The sequence below is a fragment of the Heterodontus francisci genome, chromosome 9, assembly GCF_036365525.1.
Source record: "Heterodontus francisci isolate sHetFra1 chromosome 9, sHetFra1.hap1, whole genome shotgun sequence".
Lineage (NCBI taxonomy): Eukaryota > Metazoa > Chordata > Chondrichthyes > Heterodontiformes > Heterodontidae > Heterodontus > Heterodontus francisci.
This window is the reverse complement of record NC_090379.1, coordinates 19272451-19291549: the sequence shown is the minus strand read 5'-3', so window position 1 is coordinate 19291549 and position 19099 is coordinate 19272451. Positions and strand designations below refer to the sequence as shown.

Below are 19099 nucleotides of genomic sequence, written 5' to 3'. Positions count from 1 at the left end.
GTTTATAAAAGAGGAACCGGTAGATGTAGTGTATTTGGATTTCCAGAAGGCATTCGATAAGGTGCCACATAAAAGATTATTGCACAAGATAGGAGTTCACGGTATTGGGGGTAATGTATTAGCACGGCTTGAGCATTGGTTGACTCACAGCAGACAGAGAATCGGGATTAATGGGTCTTTTTCAGGTTGGAAGGATGTAACTAGTGGAGTGCCACAAGGATCAGTCCTAGGGCCTCAATCGTTTACTATCTATATTAATGATTTGAAGGAAGGGTAGAGTGCAATATATCCAAATTTGCTGACGGTACAAAAATAGGTGGAAGGGCATGTTGTCATGAGTACATGAGGAATCTGCAAATGGGATATAGATAGGTTGAGTGAGTGGGCAAAAACTTGGCAGGTGGAGTTTAATGTAGCAAAGTGTGAGGTCATGCGCTTTGGTAGGAAGAATCAAAAGGCAGACTATTATTTAAATGGAGAGAGACTTCAAAAATGTGCAGCACAGAGGGATCTGGGTGTTCTTGGGCATGAAACACAAAGTTAACATGCAGGTACAGCAAGTAATTAAGAAGGCAAATGGAATTTTGGCCTTTATTGCTAGGGGGTTGGAGTTTAAAAATAGGGAAGTCTTGTTACAACTGCACAGAGTGTTGGTAAAACTGCACCTGGAGGACTGTAGAGTTTTGGTCCCCGTATTTAAGAAAGGATATACTGGCATTGGAGGCAGTTCAAAAGAGATTCACTAGGCTGATTCCTGGGATGAAAGAGTTGACTTTTCAAGAAATGCTAAACTGGTTAGGCCTTTACTCATTAGAGTTTAGAAGAATGAGGGATGATCTTATTGAAATGTACAAGATTCCGAGGAGGCTTGACAGGGTAGATGTTGAAGAAATAAAAACAAGAAATGCTGGAAATACTCAGCAGGTCTGGCAGCATCTGTGGAGAGAGAAGCAGAGTTAACGTTTCAGGTCAGTGACCCTTTTTCAGAACTAGATGTTGAGAAGATGTTTCCACTAGTGGGGGAATCCTGAACTAAGGGACACAGTTACAGAATAAGGGGACACTCATTTAAAACTGAGATGCGAAGAAATTTCTTCTCTCGGAGGGTAGTGAATGTCTGGAATTCTCTACCCTCAAAGTTGTGGAGGCTAGATCACTGAAAGTATTTAAAGAGGAGGTAGATAGATTTTTGAAATATTGGGGAGTTGAGGGTTATGAGGAGCTGGCACGAAAGAGGAGTTAAGGTCTGGGGCAGATCAGCCATGATCTTATTGAATGGTGGGGCAGGCTTGAGGGGCTGAATGGCCCACTCCTCCTATTTCTTATGAGAGGTGTCAAGCTAGAAGCTGCAGGAGAATTATGCCGAATTTGCTAAAGTATTGTTGGTGCCAAGACAGTTGATTAGGTTACCACAGCAAGCAGTTGATTAGGTTAGGGCTGGATTTTATGCTCCTTTGGAAGGCGGGTTTGTTGGCCAGGTGGACCAGAGAATCGGCATAGACTTATCCGCCACGGAACCTGACGCTGTATTGCTGGTTTCCGATTTTCTCTGAGGCAGTGAGGTTCCATGGCAGCATCTCTGCCATGTTGCAACGGGATCATAGTTTAGATCATAGTAGTTTACTGTTTTGCATGCATTTGTATCTAATTGGCTGCGATCCTACCAGGTGTTTGCAATCTTCTGCATGATGTGCGGCACCTTCGTGCCTTCACTTTCCCATCTTTGAAAAGCTGGCACCACCATGGCAAGAGTCCTTGGTGCCTGCGTAGGTTAGGCGTTATCCTGTGAATTTTTTTTTAAGGATCGGACATTGCCACTAAACTCAATCTGCAGATGTGAAGGAAAGTTGGAACTCTGCAAGTGGATACTGTTATGGTGGTGGGGGGGGGGGAAGGGGAGAACTCTGAAAGTGAACACTGTTGGGGGTGGGGGGGCAGAACTCAGCAACTACATAGGTTTTTTAGGAGATGGGTCGAGTGCAGGCAATTCAAATGGTATTGGTATGGTCATGATGGCTCACACTTACTGAAAGGTTGAGAAAGCAACATCAAACCATACCATAGAGCTCGTATCGGAATCCTGCAGAACCAAATTAACACAAATCTTTGCCCAGATAGGCGTAATTGACCTTTTGAACGAAGCCAAAATTACGAGGAGGATAGAGATGGGTATGATTCACCCCGTTTTGCTAGATCCCTTGCTATGCTGAGGCATCTCCGGCAGATGTAGGCCCCAGAGGCAGCTATGGCTCAAGAAGAGCCCAGATACACCAGCGAGTCTATAGGACTCGGATAATATACTTGCAGATGTCTGAGTGCAACTGCCAGAGACGACAGTGGATGTCCAGAGAAGCCGTCACCTCTGCACACTGCTGAATGATAATTTGCAACCAATGGGTTTTGGAGGTCACCCTATGCTTGTGGCCCTCAAAATTACTATGGTGCAAAACTTTTATGCCTCTGAATCATTCCAGGGATCCACCGGCAACATGTGTGGGGTCTCTCAATCCACAGTGCAACGCTGCATCAAGGAGGCGACTAATATTCTGTTTAGGATGATCGGTGACGATGTACACTAAAGGAAAGACCTTGAGAGTCAGGCAGAGAAGGCCATTGGATTTGGGGCCATTGCGGGATTTCTACAGGTCAAAGGTGTGATTGACCGCACGCATGTCGGCCCTGACAACATTCTGGCAATAGTACTGAAGACCTATGTTCCAGAACTTGCGGCTGTCCTAGCCAAGCTGTTCCAGTTAAAGGCCTGCTCTGGTCGAGAAAAAGAACCTGACCAGAACTCGGACCCGAGCCCAACCCAACCATCCCTTTATTTACCTTCCTGACACCGAACCTGCAGGAAGCTGCAGTGCATGCGTGATGATGTCATAATGATGTCACTTGCTCATTGCACAGTCTGTTATGTCCCGGACTCCCAGCTCAGGTAAGTTTTTTTTAAAATTTCGATACTTACAAGCAGAGCACTTAGCATGTGTGTCCAGCCCGACCTGGACTCCGCCCGACCCAACCTGGACACAAAAGCCGGACCTGGAAGAGGGGCCCAACCCGACCCGAAAGCGACACGTTGTCTGGTTCGGATTGGGTAGCAGGCCTTCAGTTTCAGTACAGCTACAACACTGGCATCCACCCAGCAATGTGAAAAATTGCCCAGGTATGTCCTGTACACAAAAAGCAGGACAAATCCAACCCAGCCAATTACCGTCCCATCAGTCTACTTTTGATCATCAGTCAAGTGATGGAAGGTGTCATTGACAGTGCTATCAAGCAGTACATGCTTAGCAATTACCTGCTCAGTGACACTCAGTTTGGGTTCGGCTAGGGCCACTCAACTCCTGACCTCGTTACAGCCTTGGTTCAAACATGGACAAAAGAGCTGAACTCAAGAGGTGAGGTGAGAGTGACTGCCTTTGACATCAAGGTAGCATTTGACCGAGTATGGCATCAAGGAGCCCTAGCAAAACTGGAATCAATGGGAATCGGGGAAAAACACTCTGCTGGTTGGAGTCATACCAAGTGCAAAGGAAGATGGTTGTGGAGATCAATCATCTCAGCTCCAGGACATCACTGCAGGAGTTCCTCAGGGTAGTGTCCTAGGCCCAACCATCTTCAGCTGCTTCATCAATGACCTTCCTTCAATCATGAGGATCAGATGTTTGCTGATGATTGCACAATGTTCAGCACCATTCACGACTCCTCAGTTATTGAAGTAGTCAGTGTAGAAATGCAGCAAGACCTGCACAATATCCAGGCTTGGGCTGATAAGTGGCAAGTAACATTCACGCCACACAAGTGCCAGGCAATGATTATCTCAAACAAGACAGAATCTATCCATCTCCCCTTGACGTTCAATGGCATTACCATCGCTGAATCCCCCACCATCAACATCCTAGGGGCTACCATTGATCAGAAACTGAACTGGAGTAGCCATATAAATACCGTGGCTACAAGAGCAGGTTACAGGCTTGGAATCCTGCGGCAAGTAACTCACCTCCTGACTCCCCAAAGCCTGTTCATCTACAAGGCACAAGTCAGGGGTGTGATGGAATACTCTCCAGTTGCTTGGATGGGTGCAGCTCGAACAACATTCAAGAAGCTCGACACTATCCAGGACAAAGCAGTCTGCTTGATTGGCACCCCATCCACAAACATTCAGTCCCTCCACCACCAATACACAGTGGCAGCAATGTGTACCATCTACAAGATACACTGCAGCAAGGCTCCATCGACAGCACCTTCCAAACCTGTGACCTCTACCTCCTAGAAGGACAAGGGCAGCAGTTTCATGGGAACGTCACCATCTGTAAGTTCACCTCCAAGCCACATACCATCCTGACTTGGAACTGTACCGCTGTTCCTTGACTGTCGCTGGATCAAAATCCTGGAACTCCATAGCAGCACTGTGGGTGCACTTGCCCATATGGACTGCAGCGGTTCAAGAAGGTGGCTCATCACCACCTTCTCAAGGGCCATTAGGGATGGGCAATAAATGCTGGCATAGCCAGCAATGCCCACATCCCTCAAATGAATTTTTTAAAAATGTGGTCATCAAGGCTCCCATGGACCATCCAATTGCCTTCATAAACAGAATAGGGTTTCATTTAATGCAATGTCCAACTAGTACGCAACCACAGAAAGCGCTTCCTACAAGTGTGTGCCGGCTCATACATATATTGCCAGTCCCAGGTGCCACTGCTTTTCACTCCCCCCACCACACTGGCCCCAGTCACCTTCAGGGGTGGATTCTTGGGGCTAAGGGCTAACCCTCGTAATAAAGGATAGCATTCCATTAGCCTTCTTTATTACTTGCTGTAACTGCATACTAACCTTTTGTGACTCGTGCACTAGAACACCTAGATCCCTTTGTACCTCGGAATTCTGCAGTCGTTCCCCATTTAAGAAATACTCTGCTTTTTTATTCTTCCTGCCAAAGTGAACAACTTCACATTTTCACACATATTACTTCATCTGCCAGATTTTTGCCCACTCATTCAATCTATCTATATCGGTCTGCAACCTCCTTATGTCCTCTTCACCACATACTTTCCTACCTATCTTTGTGTCATCTGCAAATTTAGCTACCATGCCATCGCTCCCCTCATCTAAGTCATTGATGTAAAATGTAAAAAGTTGAGGCTCCTGCGGGACTCCACTCGTAACATTCTGCCAATCAGAAAAGGACCCGTTTATGCATACTCTCTTGTTTTCTGCCAGCCAGCCAATCTTCTATCCATGCTAATATGTTACCCACTGTACCAGGAGTTCCTAACTTGCACAATAACCATTTATGTGGCACCTTGTCAAATGCCTTCTGGAAATCCAAGTACAGTACGTCAACCGGCTCCCCTTTATCCACAGCGCCCGTTACTCTTCAAAGAACTCCAATAAATTGATTAAACATGATATAGCTCGGGTTGTTCTGAAAATCACTGCCTGAATCTATAATAGCGTGCTACTTGGATTTCTCTTTTGTTCGTCAATAATGGTATACTCCTCACCACAACAAGTGATAGTTGGGTCACCAGCTCCATATATAACTGTAAATTCCCTATCTCTGGCTCTTTTCAAAGTAAAGGCCACCTACACCTACAGACATAGGGGCATTTTGTACGCATCAACACATTACAACTTCATTGTAATATTACAATGAATTTCCTGTTTGGGATCAGTAATTTTCCCACCAATTGAACATCGCCTGTGGCAAAATATGCCCAAATCTAATCGAAACTTTAAGTTTAGTGAGCAATGCATTTGTCTACCATCAATATGTGAAATTTTATCATTATATATTTTAATCTGAGGAATTAGTGGATTGGTTTAAAATGATCTATTTTACCATTACAAATTTCCGTCTGCTGGAGTTTTAAGAAAGTAAGATTAGCTCTTTAAAGCTGTCAACTTATAAACTTATGTGACTTTGTTTTTAAATTTAAATGTGTTCATTTCTGGGAAGGCCAACATTTACTGCCCATCCTAGTTGCCCTTGAGAAGATGGTGAGCTGTCGCCTTTTTTATTCATTCAAGGGATGTCACTGGTGAGGCCAGCATTTATTGCCCATCCCCAATTGCCTTTAATAAGCTGATGGTGGGCCAACTCTTGAGCTGCTGAAGTTCATCTGGTGTAGGTGCACTCAGTGCTGTTAGGGAGTTCTGGGATTTTGACCCAGCAACAGTGAAAGAACAGTGATACACTTCCAAATCAGGATGGTGTGTGACTTGGAGGGGAATTTGCAGGTGATGGTGTTCCTATGTGCCTGCTGCCCTTGTTCTTCTGGGACACACATTTGGAAGGTGCTGTCTAAGGAGCCTACAAGTTGCTGCAGTGTATCTTATAAATGGTACATACTCCAGCCACAGTGCACCTGTGGTGGAGGGAGTGAATGTTTAAGCTGGTGGATGAGGTGCCAATAAAGCAGATTGCTTTGTCCTGGATGTTATTGAGCTCCTTGAGAGTTGTTGGAACTGCACTCATCCAGGCAAGTGGGGAATAATCCATCACACTCCTGACTTGTGCCTTATAGATGATGGAAGGGCTTTGAGTCCCAGGATGTTGATGATGGAGGGTTCAGCAATGGTAATACCGTTGAATGTCAAGGGAAGATGGTTTGGGTCGCTCTTGATCTACTGCAGCCTTTGTGGGAAAGGTGCTCTTAAAATGGGGTTAGGTAGGGAGTTACTGGATTTTATCCCACTGACTATGAAGGAACGGCTGCGATATATGTCTAAGTCTGGATGATGTGCGACTTGGAGGATAACTTAGAGGTGATGGTGTTCCCACGCACTGTTACCCTTCTTTTAGGTGGTAAAAGTCATTTAAGGGTTTTAAGAACATAAGAAATAGGAGCATGAGTAGATCACTTGGCCCCTCGAGCCTGCTCCACTAATCAATACGATCATGGCAGATCTTTTGCCTCAACTCCAGTTTCCTGCCCACTCCCCATATCCCTTAACTCCATGAGAGATCAAAAAGCCTTGAATATACTCAATAATGGAGCATCCACAATCCTCTGGGGTAGAGAATTCCAAAGATTCATAACCCTGTGAGTGAAGAAATTTCTCCTCATCTCAGTCCTAAATGATCGACCCCTTATCCCAAGACTGTGCCCGCAATGTTCTAGATTCCCCAGCCAGGTGAAACACCCTCTGTCTACCCTGTCCAGCTCCTTCAGAATCTTGTATCTTTCAATGAGATCACCTCTCATTCTTCTAAATTGCAGACAGTATACGTCCAACTTACTCAGCCTCTCAGCATAGGACAAGCCTCTCATCCCAGGAATGAATCTAGTGAACATTTGCTGTACCACCTGCAATTCAAGTGTATCTTTCCTTAGATAGGGAGACCAAAACTGTGCACAGGTTTGGGAGTGGCTGCAGTACATCTTGTAGATATAGTAGATATTCCTCCTTTCTTACACCAGATGAAATGTGGAGCAACAAATATAATTTTACATTCAGGTGGTTATGTCAGATAATTGTATCAGGAGTAGTGGAGAGTATTGTTGTGATGACTCCTTTGATCTGTGGAAGTAGACATTGCAGCCTTGGTACACCACTGATAGAAGGGTGGTTGTTTAAGCTGGTGGATGAAATGCTGATTGAGCACTGTGGCTGCACCTACACAAAATGGACTGAAGCAGTTCAAGAAAACAGCTCACCCTCACCTGCTCAAGGGCAATTGGGGATGGGCAATAAATACTGGCTTTGCCAGTGACGCTCACATCCCAAGAACGAATTTTTTAAAAAAGGACTGCTTTGTCCTGTATGATGTTGAGTTTCTTGAGTATTGTTGCATCTGCACCAATTCAGGTCAGTGGAGCATAGACCATCACACATCTGACTTGAACCTTGTATGTAGTGGAAAGGGTCGGGGGAGTCAGGTGAGCCACTCACTACAGATTTTTTGTTTACTCATTCGAGGCAAAGCCAACATTTATTGCCCATCCCTAATTGCCCTTGAGAAACTGAGTGGCATGCTAGGACATTTAAGAGTCAACCAGTTGCTGTGGGTCTGAAGTCACATGTAGGCCAGACCAGGTAAGGATGGCCGATTTCCTTCCCTAAAGAACCTTAGTGAACCAGATGGGTTTTTACAACAATTGACAGTGGTTTCATTCACACCATTAGACTAGCTTTTTAATTCCAGATTTTTTTTATTGATTTCAGCTGCCATGGTGGGATTCAAACCCATGTCCCCAGGGCATTAGCCTGGGCCTCTGGATTACTAGCCCAGTGACATTACCATGATGCCACCATCTTCCCCACAAATACCCAGCTTCTGACCTCTATTAGCCTCAACCTTTACATGGCTGATGCTGTAAAGTTTCTACACAACACTGATGGTGGGATCTCTGTAATGGTCATGCCCCCTCAAGAGACTCTCTCTTGTTGGAGGTGGTAATTGCCTGGCACATTGCTCAGTGTTTCTTACCACTTAGCAGCCCAAGCCTGGATGTTGTCCAAGTCTTGCAATGTATGGGCATGGACTGCTTCATTCTTTGACAGATTAGGAACAGAGCAGAACACTGCCATCATCAGGACATATTTATATATTGACAGTTTTAAAGAGATGTCCATAGTGAACACGTAAGCATAGAGTGTACGCCTGATAAATCAGAAAAATTATTTGTACTGAACATTTGAATTATCCAATAGTTGGAAGTAAGCACTATGAGTAACAAAGTAAAATGGGAATTTAGCACTAAAAAAATGGAATTATCAGATTGAATACCCAACTTTAAGAGTGGGCTGTATTAGGTATTTTGTCGATGAAAGAATAAGTTATGATCCTAGTAAAAACTGAGCAAAATGACAAGAAAAATGAAATAGATCGGGGAAGTGAAGACAGGTACAATTTGAAGTGGACTATACATATGCCACAGTGTACAATCTGATGGTTACTGTATAGGCCACCATTTCGGAATTTTGTAGCTCAATCTGATCTGGAGTTCATGATCAAGGTATCACCTTTCAGTTCAACATACCTATTTGTTTTCAATCCATTCATCTTTGCAAAGAGTAGACGTAAGACTTTCTCTTTCTGCTCCCAAGTTAAGTCAGAGATATTCACTTTTCCGACATGAATGCTAAAAAAAAACCACAGTTTTATTTAGGACAGCTGATATAAATGTTATTTTGCAGTTTTTATTCTCCTCTCCTGGCAGGAAAGCAAGCAAGTGACCTTATACTACACCTCAGCTTGGAAATGATGAAAGACTGAACTGTTGATGTTTGAATTTAGACCAGCATTCAACCAACTGAGCTACCTTGTCCTCTTCTGATGAAGGGTCACTGACCTGAAACGTTCACTCTTTCTACCTCCAGGGATGCTGCCAGACCTACTGAGTATTTCTAGCATTTTGTTTTTATTTCCAGCATCTGCAGTACTTTCCTCTTGCACCTTGTCCTGTACTGGTGCTGTCCTGTACCAATTGACAGTAGTGTGGAGCATTTTACTTTGTTATTTCTCCTTCTTCCTCTGAGAAAATGCATAAGAGCTGAAATTCCATGAGGATTCTGCCAGTCTCGTGCAGTCTGGTGGCAGAACTTTCTGGAAAAGGACACATTCTTGTTTGCGACAGGTCTCATCCATTTCTGGAGTCCCCACATGAAGGAGCGAGCATCCATCTGCCCATTACCTAGGCACTCCTATCAGAAGGAGTGGGGTGGAGGGCAAGTAACCCCAATCCTGAGAGTACACACACCCTCAGCCTACAGGGCATCCAGCATAATACTGGAGGCCCTGTACACTGAGCATATATTAACTGGTGAGGAGGGAGAGTGTAGACCAATATCCCTGAAGAGTTATCTTTAATAGTAAGAGCAGCCCCTTTGCAAGGGGGTGGCAGAGGACTTAGATTCTGTTGCAGAAAGAATGGCGGGGCGAAGTTCCACCGAGCCACCCACTTACATCTCACTCTTCTGGTAGAGTGCTCCAATAGACCTTAGATATTCTCCGGGTGCTGGTCACCCCAAAAGTCCATGTCGGCTCTCTGTAGAGCAATCCAGTCAGTCCTATTCCCCCACTTGATCCCAATAGTCCTGCAAGTTTATTTTCCTCAAGTGCCCATCCAATTTCCTTTTGAAATCATTGATCATCTCTGCTTTCACTACCCTCATAGGCAGCGTGTTCCAGGTCATTACCACTCATGGCATGAAAAAGTTCTTCCTCACATTCCCCCTGCATCTCTTGCCCAAAACTTTAAATCTATGTCCCTAGTCCTTGTACCATCAGCTAATAGGAACAGCTTTTCTTTGTCTACCTTATCTAAACCTGTCATAATCTTGCACAGCTCTGTTAAATCTCCCCTCAAACTCCTTTGCTCCAAGGAGAACAGCCTCAGCTTCTCCAACCTAACCTAGCAGCTAAAATCCCTCACCCTGGAACCATTCTAGTAAATCTCCTCTGCACCCTCTCAAGGGCCCTCACATCCTCCCTGAAGTGTGGTGACCAGAACTGGACGCAGTATACTAGTTGGGGCCTAAACAGAGGTTTATAAAGGTTTAGCATAACTTCACTGCTTTGGTACTCAATGCCTCTATTTGTGAAGCCCAAGATCCCATATGCTTTACTAACCACTCTCTCAAGGTGTCCTACCAACTTCAAAGATCTGTGCACATAAACCACCGGGTCCCTCTGTCGCTGCACACTTTATAGAACTGTGCCATTAAGTCTATACTGCCTCTCCCTATCCCTTCTGCCAAAATGTATCACCTCGCACTTGTCAGTATTGAATTCCATTTGCCACTTGTCTGCCCATTCTGCTAGCCTATCTATACCCTGTTACAGTTGATTGATAACATCCTCACTGTTTACCACACCTCCAAGTTTGGTATCATTGGCAAATTTTGCAATATTACTCTGTATTCCAATATCCAAGTCATTTATATATATCAAAAAAAGAAATGGTCCTAGCACTGACCTTGGTAAACATCAGTATCTACTATCCTCCAGTCTGAAAAGCAACCATTTACCATGACTTGTTGTTTTCTGTCCTTAAGCCAATTATTTATTCAAGCTGAAACTGACTCTCCTATTCCATGAGCCTCAATTTTGTTAACCAGCCTTTTATGTGGTACTTGTCAAACATTTTCTTAAAATCCATATAGACAACATCCATTGTTTTCCCTTCATCAGCCTTCTCTGTTACTTCATCAAAACATTCAATTGAATTAGTCAAGCACAGTCTACCTTTTACAAATCCACGCTGGCTATCCTTAATTCACTCAAACCTCTCCAAGTGTCTTTTGTTTTTTTCCCTGATTATTGTTTCTAAAACCTTACCCACCACTGATGTTAACCTAACTGCCTGTAGTTGCTAGGAATGTCCTTACACCCTTTCTTGAATAAGGGTGTCACATTTGCCACTCTCCAATCCTCTGGCATCTCCCCCTATCTAAAAGAATATTGAAAGATTATGGCAAGCGCTTCCACTATCTCCACTCCCACTTCCTTTAGCAACCTGGGATGCAAGTCATCCGGACCAGGCAACTTATCCACTCTAAGCATAGCCGACCTTTCAAGTACATCCTGCCTATCAATTTTCACTCCATCCTTTACCTCTACCATCTTAGCTTCTGTGATATTTTGTCAGCATCTTCCTTAGTAAACATAGATACGAAGTACTCATTAAGTATTCTAGCCTTGCCCTGTGCTTCTAAGCATTCCCTAATAGGATCCATTCCACCTCTTACTACCCACATGCCGGGAGAAAACTTTTGGGTTCCCTTGAACGTTAACTGCCATTCTATTCTCATATTCACACTTTGCCATTCATATTTTTCTCTTCACTTCCCCTCTAAACTTAATGTATTTGGTCTGGTTCTCACTTCAAGAATTGACCCGACATTGGTAATACACGCTTTTTTTTGTTTCATCATATTCTCTATATCCATTGTCATCTAAGGAGCCCTGGCTTTGGTTTCTTTACCTTTCTCCCTTGTTGGAATATACCTAGCCTGTACATGAAATACCCCCTCCTTAAAGATCACCCACTATTCCATTACAGCTTTTTCTATCAAACTTTGGTTCTGTTTTACCCTGGCTAGATCCCTACTCATCCCGTTGAAGTTAGCCCTCTTCCGATTTAGAAGTTTTACTTTAGATTGTTCCTTGCTCTTCTCCATTACTAATCTAAACCTTATACGATGATCATTCTGTTGTATGATCACTTTTAAGAGTGATGTCCCTTTAAGAACTCAGTACCAGGGTGTAGTCATGTGACTAGAAGCCATAGTCACTCTGCACGGTAACATCCTGGACAAATTTTCTGTATATAGTTTGCTTTATATTGTGTGTATTAGTTTAACTGTTCATAAACCTTTTAGAGATCTTCAAGGAACTGGAATCCACATATCTCATTGTGTTGCTTAAGATAACACAAAGAAACTCATGACACACTCTTACCCAAGTGCTCCTCTACAGACACTTGGTCCACCTCATTCCCCAGCATGAGATCCAGCAGTGCCTCCTTCCTAGTTAGACCAACTACATACTGGTCAAGGTTCTCCTGAACACATTTCAGAAATTCCTCTCCTCCTCACCCTTTAATTACCCAAATATCAATTGGGATAGTGCTAAAGTCCCCCAATATCACCATTCTATATTTCCTGTACATCTGTCATTTTCCTGCAGATTTGCTCCTCTATATCTCTCTCACTATTTGGAGGCCTCTGGAATACCCCCAGTAGCATGATCATACCCTTTTTGCTTCTCAACCCTAACCAAATGGATTCTGTCCTTACTCCACACCCCCCACCCCACCCCCAAGGACATTCTCTCTTTCCATACTTCTCAGGTCCTGGACAACCACATGTGCAGGAACTGTCATCAGCTGGAGCAGGTGAAGCTCCTGGTTTTGAAGATTGAGCAGCAGCTAGTTTCACAGCAGTGCACCTGCGAGGCTGAGAGTTTCGTGGAAAGCATACTTTTGGATATGGTCAACTCTCAGGCAGAGAGAAAATGGATGACCAACAGACAATCAACAAGGACCAGGGAGGTAGCGCAGGAGTTCCCTGAGTGCATCTTACTCTCCAACCAGTATTCAGTTCTGAATAGTGGTGAGAGTGATGGCTCCTCTGGGAAGTGCAGTCAGAGTCACGTCCATGGCGCCATGGCTCGCTGAGCAGTTCCGGGGGGCAGGAAAAATGTTAGGAAAGCAATAGTGATTGGGGATTCTGTAGTTAGGGGAACAGACAGGCATTTCTGTAGCTGCAAACGTGAATCCAGGATGGTACATTGCCTCCCTGGTGCCAGGGTCAGGGATGTCACTGAGCAGTTGCAGAGCATCTTAATGGAGGGAGGGTGAACAACCAGCAGTCCGGTCCATATCGATACCAACGGCATAGGTAGAAAGAGGAATGAGGTCTTGCAGGCAGATTTTGGTGAGCTAGGAAAGAAACTAACAAGTAAGACCTCAAAGGTAGTAATCTCCAGATTACTCATGGTGCCAAGCACCAGTGAGTATAGAAATAGGATACAGCAGGTGAATGTGTGACTGGAAAGATGGTGCAGGACGGAGGGCTTTAAATTCCTGTGACATTGATATCGGTTCTGGTGGGAGATGGGACCTGTACAGGCCAGATAGGTTGCATCTGAACAGAGTGAGGACCAATGTCCCAGCAGGGTGGTTTACTCGTACTATTAGGCAGGATTTAAACTAACTTGGCAGGGGTTGGGAACTAGGAGGTAACATTAGAGAGGAAAAACAAGGTGCACAAAGAATTGGGAGAGACAGATAGCACTAGAGTATGAATTAGGTGAATTCAGAATAAGAGGAAATGCAATAAGGCCTAAATTGGGTTTACTATGCATGTATGTGAACACACTGAGTGGGGGTAAATAATTTTGGTGAGCTGCAGGCACAAGTAGCCACGTGGGAATACGATGTTGTGGTGATGATGGATACCTGGCTCGCTAAAGGATGGGACTGGGTACTAAATATTCCTGGATACAAGGTGCTCAGGAAAAGTAGGGAAGGAAAGAAATGAGGAGAGGTAGCAGTATAGATTAAGGACAATATTACAGTGCTGGAGAGAGATGATATCCTACAGGGGTCAAGGACAGAATCTATTTGGTTAGAGCTAAGAAACAACAGAGGTACCATGACACTACTGGGTGTATTCTGTAGGCCAGCAACTAACGGGAAAGGTGTAGAGGAACAAATTTGCAAGGCAATTAGAGAGGTGCAAAAACTATAGAGTAGTTATAATGGGGGACTTTATTACTATCCCAGTCTAAATTAAGATAATTAGTATAAAGGGGGAAAGCATTTCTGAAGTGCGTTCAGGAGAATTTTTTAGATCAATATTTTTCCGGCCCAATGTTCTGGGGATTAAGGTGGAAGTGGATCAACTGTCAGTAGGGGAACATTTAGGGGACAGTGATCATAGTACCATAAGGTTTAGGTTAGCTATGGAAAAAAACAAGGAGCAATCCAGAGTAAAAATCATTGACTGGAGAAGGGCCAATATCAGTGGGGTGAGAATGAATCTGGCCCAGATAAATTGGAATCAAAGATTAGCAGGCAAAACTATAATTGAACAATGCGCTGTCTTTAAAGAGGAGATAGTTTGAGTCTGGTTGAGGTACATTTCCGGACGGGGAAAGGTAGGAAAACAAAGTCGGAGCTCCCTGGATGACGAAAGAGATAGAGAGTAAGATGAAGCAGAAAAAGGGTGTGTATTTATATTATACATATATTCTGTGTGTATTAACTTATATAAAGGGGAAATTAGAGGGGCAAAGAGAGGACATAGATGGCTGGTGGAATGGGCAGACAAGTGACAGATGAAGTTTAATGCAGAAAAGTATGAAGTGATACATTTTGGAAGGATGAATGAGGAAGGGCAATATAAAATAGAGGATAAAATTCTAAAAGGGGGTATAGGAACAGAGAGACCTGGGGGTATATGTGCACAAATCATCGAAGCTGGCAGGGCAGTATGAGAAAGCAGTTAATAAGGCACACGAGATCCTGGGCTTTATAAATAGAGGCATGGAGCACAAAAGCAAGGAAATTATGGTGAAACTTTATAAAACAGTGGTTCAGCCTCAGCTGGAGTATTGTGTCCAATTCTTGGCACCACACATATGGTAGGATGTGAGGGCACTGGAGAGAATGCAGAAACAATTTACGAAAATGTTTCGGGGGATGAGGGATAGATTGGAGAAGATGGGTTGTTCTCCTGAAAGAGAATGTTGAGAGGTGATTTGATAGATGTGCTCAAAATCATGAGAGGTCTGGACAGAGAAGATAGGGAGAAACTGTTCCCAATGGTAGAAGTGTCTGGAAGCAGAGGGCACTGATTTAAGGTGATTGACAAAAGAACCAGAGGCAACATGAGGAATAGCTTTTTTTTTTAAATGTAGCAAGTGGTTAGGATCTGGAATGCACTGCCTGAGAGTCTGGTGGAGGCAGATTCAATTGTGGCTTTAAAAAGGGAACTGGGTAAGTATCAGTAGACAAAGGATTTGCAGGACTACTAGTAAAGGCAGGGGAGTGGGACTAGCTGAGTTGCTCTTGTAGACAGTTGGCACAGACACGATGGGCAGAATGGCCTCCTGATTCCATGGGCTGAATTCTATGAGGCCCCGCCCTGCCCTGCCCCCACCTCCAAACCTGTCTCAGAACTGCGACGGGAGGCGGGGACGGAGGGCCCGTCACCTTTCCATCGCAATGCAATTTTGTCGGGGTCGGTATTGGCCGAAGACGGCCTTCCTGTCCAGAGGCCAATTGAGGCCCTTAAGACGCCTATTAACAGCCACTTAAGGGTCTCTGCCACCCTCCGCGTCGTCCCGCCCCCCACCCCTGCCACTGCTGGCATTAATCTGCAGCCCCTGGAGGACCCCCCAGTAAACCAGCAAATAAAACACCTTCCTGTACCCCCAACTCCCATACACAATGCCCACCCTCCCCCAAACCCCCATCACCAGGACCTTCTGGACTGGCCCCGGCGACCCTGCCTCACCAACCTGAGGTCTGGGTCTCCAGCACTGTGCCTGGGTCCAAGGCCTCTGCAGTACCAACAGTGGCCATCAGCCCTGTGATTGACGGGCAGCTCTTGGAGGCAGGATCCCCATCTTTAAAGGGATGGGGATCCAGACGCTGGGCTGTTAATTGGTCCAGTGCCGTAGAATCAAGCTGGAGGGGGGTTCCAGCTGGCCGAGGTGGGAATCCCCCTGCCTTTTTGGCCTGGCACCGGGAGCCCCACCTTGGGCACAAAATTCAGCCTTATGATTTCCAACACTACAATGTCTTCCCTAATCAGTATTGCCATCCCATCTCTCTTTTCTCTTTACTAAGAGGAAAATACTGCGGATGCTGGAACTCTGAAATGAGAATAGAAAGTGCCGGAAATACTAAACAGGTCTGGCAAAATCTATGTAGAAAGAAACAGAGTTAACTTTAAAATTGTAACAATCTTTGAGCAAGTGAAAGGGGGGAGGGAAGAAGAACAAGCCAGGAAGGACTGTGATAGGACAGAGGGGGGAAAAGAGATTAAATAACGAGGTGTCATGGAGCAGAATGCAAATGGAGTACTAAATAGTTGCAGTGAAAGACAAAGCATGAGTCCAGAGAGAGTGCTAATGGTAGAATAATGAACAGTTCTGTACGAAAGCAAAACCTTGCTCACCTTCATTGCTTTCCATTTCCTTCCTGGTGTTCGATAAGGTTTCTGCCAAAACTAGTTTTCACAGCCACATTTCTTTCCTCAGCGACTGTCTCCGACTCCGACTTATTCCACGTGGATTCCAACTGAAGTTTCCTTCACATTTCGAATCCACCCAGGATTACAGGTATCTTTGAGACATACGATGTTCCTCAGACTGCTGTTCTCACCGCATCCTGTGATCCACACTCAGTGCCATGCACCGGCACCTGTACACACTTGACCTCTCTCTCCAGCAGCACCGACTCACCCTAACTCAAAGCTGTCCTGCACCACAATTTCATTTCATCCTTTGCCTTATCCGATGCATTAACAAAAAACTTTTTCTTTTTCTTTCAAATGTCAAGGAACGCAAGCTCCAGCAACTCATGGGTATCAACCGCCCCTCCAGATCTTTCTTCCCCTTCCCTTCCCTCTGACCCCAGCCCTTCTCCTAATCTCATCCCTTGGTGTGTATCACAATACCTCTGACCTTCCCCTCTCTGACACTGAACGATATGTACTTAGCAAAGGACTCATTTTATCCCCTTACACCCCCACCTCAATGAATTTCGTGCTCGACATGATGTTGAGCTTTTCCTCCGTCACCTTCGCCCCGAGGCTCACTCCTTTGGCCAGGAGTCCTCCACCAAACTAGCAGACCCATTCATCCACCTCCAGTTCTCTCCCTCCACTTGGACCCATTCCTCTGGCCTCTTACCCGCTCTTGATCTTTTCATTGAAAACTGTCGGCATGACATCAGCTGTCTTAATTTCTCTGCCCCCTTCACTCATTTGAACCTTTCTCCCTCTGAACTTGCTGCACTCCGTTCTCTCAGGTCTAACCCTGACATTGTGATCAAACCCACTGGCAAGGGCGGTGCTGTTGTCTGGCGCACCGACCTCTACCTTGCAGAGGCTGAGTGCCAACTCTCAGACACTTCTTCCTACCTCCCCCTGGACCATGACCCCAGCACCGAACATTGCCATTGTCTCCAGGACTGTCACTGACCTCATCCCCTCTGGAGATCTTCCCACCTCATTGTGCCGCAACCCCAAAGAGCCCGCTTCTATCTTATTCCCAAAATCCACAAACAGGACTGTCCTGGTAGACCCATCATTTCAGCCTGTTCCTGCACCACTGAAATTATTTCCTCCTATCCTGATTCTATTTCATCTCCCCTTGTCTAGTCCCTTCCTACCTACATCCGTGATTTCCACAGTTTCCAGTTTCCTGGCCCAAACCTCCTCCTCTTTACTATGGACATGCAATCTCTCTACACCTCCGCCCGCCACTAAGATGGACTGAGGGCTCTCCACTACTTTCTTGAACAGAGGCCCAACCAGTCCCCATCCACCACCACCCTCCACCGCCTGGCTGAACTTGTTCTCACATTGAACAACTTCTCCTTCAACTCCACTCACTTCCTCCAGATACGGGTTGCTACGGGTACCCGTATGGGTCCTAGTTATGCCTGTCTTTTTGTGGGGTATGTTGGACATTCCTTGTTCCAGTCCTACTCAGGCCCCCTTCCCCAACACTTTTTCTGTTACACTTATGATTGTATTGGTGCCGCTTCCAGCTCTCGTCCCAAACTGGAAAATTTCATCAACTTTGCTTCCAATTTCCACCCTTGTCTCACCTTCACAGGTTCTATCTCTGACATTTTCCTTCCCTTCCAAGACTTCTCTGTCTCCATCTCTGAGGATAGGCTGTCCACTAATATTTATTATAAGCCCACTGACTCCCAAGGCTACCTTGATTACATTTCCTCGCACCCAGCCTCCTGTAAGGATTCCATTCCATTCTACCAGTTTCTCCGTCTCCGACACATCTGTTCTGATGCATCCTTCCACAACAGCACCTCTGATATGTCTTCCTTTTTCCTCAACTAAGGATTCTCCCGCATTGTGGTTGATGTGGCCTTCGACTGTGTCCGACCCATTTCCCGCACTTCTGCCCTCACCCCTTTCCCTCCCTCCCAGAACAGCGACAGGGTTCCCCTTGTCTGCATCGCTTTTCTCCTTCCCTATCTTTTCTGAACACTTTGTACCCTTGAATATTAAGGGCCCAGTCCTCAACATTCTTAAGCCACATTCCCGTTATTGCCATTGCATCGTATTTGCATATGGCTATTTGTGCTTGTAGCTCACCAACCGTATTCACCACACTTTGTGCATTAACGTACTTGTATTCTAAATCTGTCCTTGTATTCCTCATAGTCCCTCTTGGTCTGCTCCTAGCTAATATGGAGAATGTCCTTCTCTAGCACCTTATTCCTCTTTTCTATTTCTATATGCTGGTGCCTCTCCCTCTGCCAATTTAGTTTAAACTGTCCCGAAGTACATTAATGAGCCTCCTGGCAAGGACTTTGGTCCCAGTCCTGTTGAGGTGCAACCTGTCCCTTTTGAATAAATGCCTTCTGCACCAGAACTGGAC

At 45.1% G+C, this 19099-nt stretch overlaps 1 protein-coding gene across 2 annotated transcripts in view; it reads right to left on the bottom strand.

The window, feature by feature from the left end:
• Positions 1-19099, bottom strand: part of LOC137373611 (basal body-orientation factor 1-like) — a 75077-nt gene that overhangs the window by 7089 nt on the left and 48889 nt on the right. Inside the window, exon 9 of one of the 2 annotated variants that reach the window (XM_068038640.1) lies at positions 8994-9095. The exons of the other annotated variant lie outside the window; for it this stretch is intronic. Within the exon in view, the coding sequence (XP_067894741.1) occupies positions 8994-9095 (102 nt within the window). The remainder of the gene's footprint in view (positions 1-8993; positions 9096-19099) is intronic. 2 annotated transcript variants of the gene reach the window in all.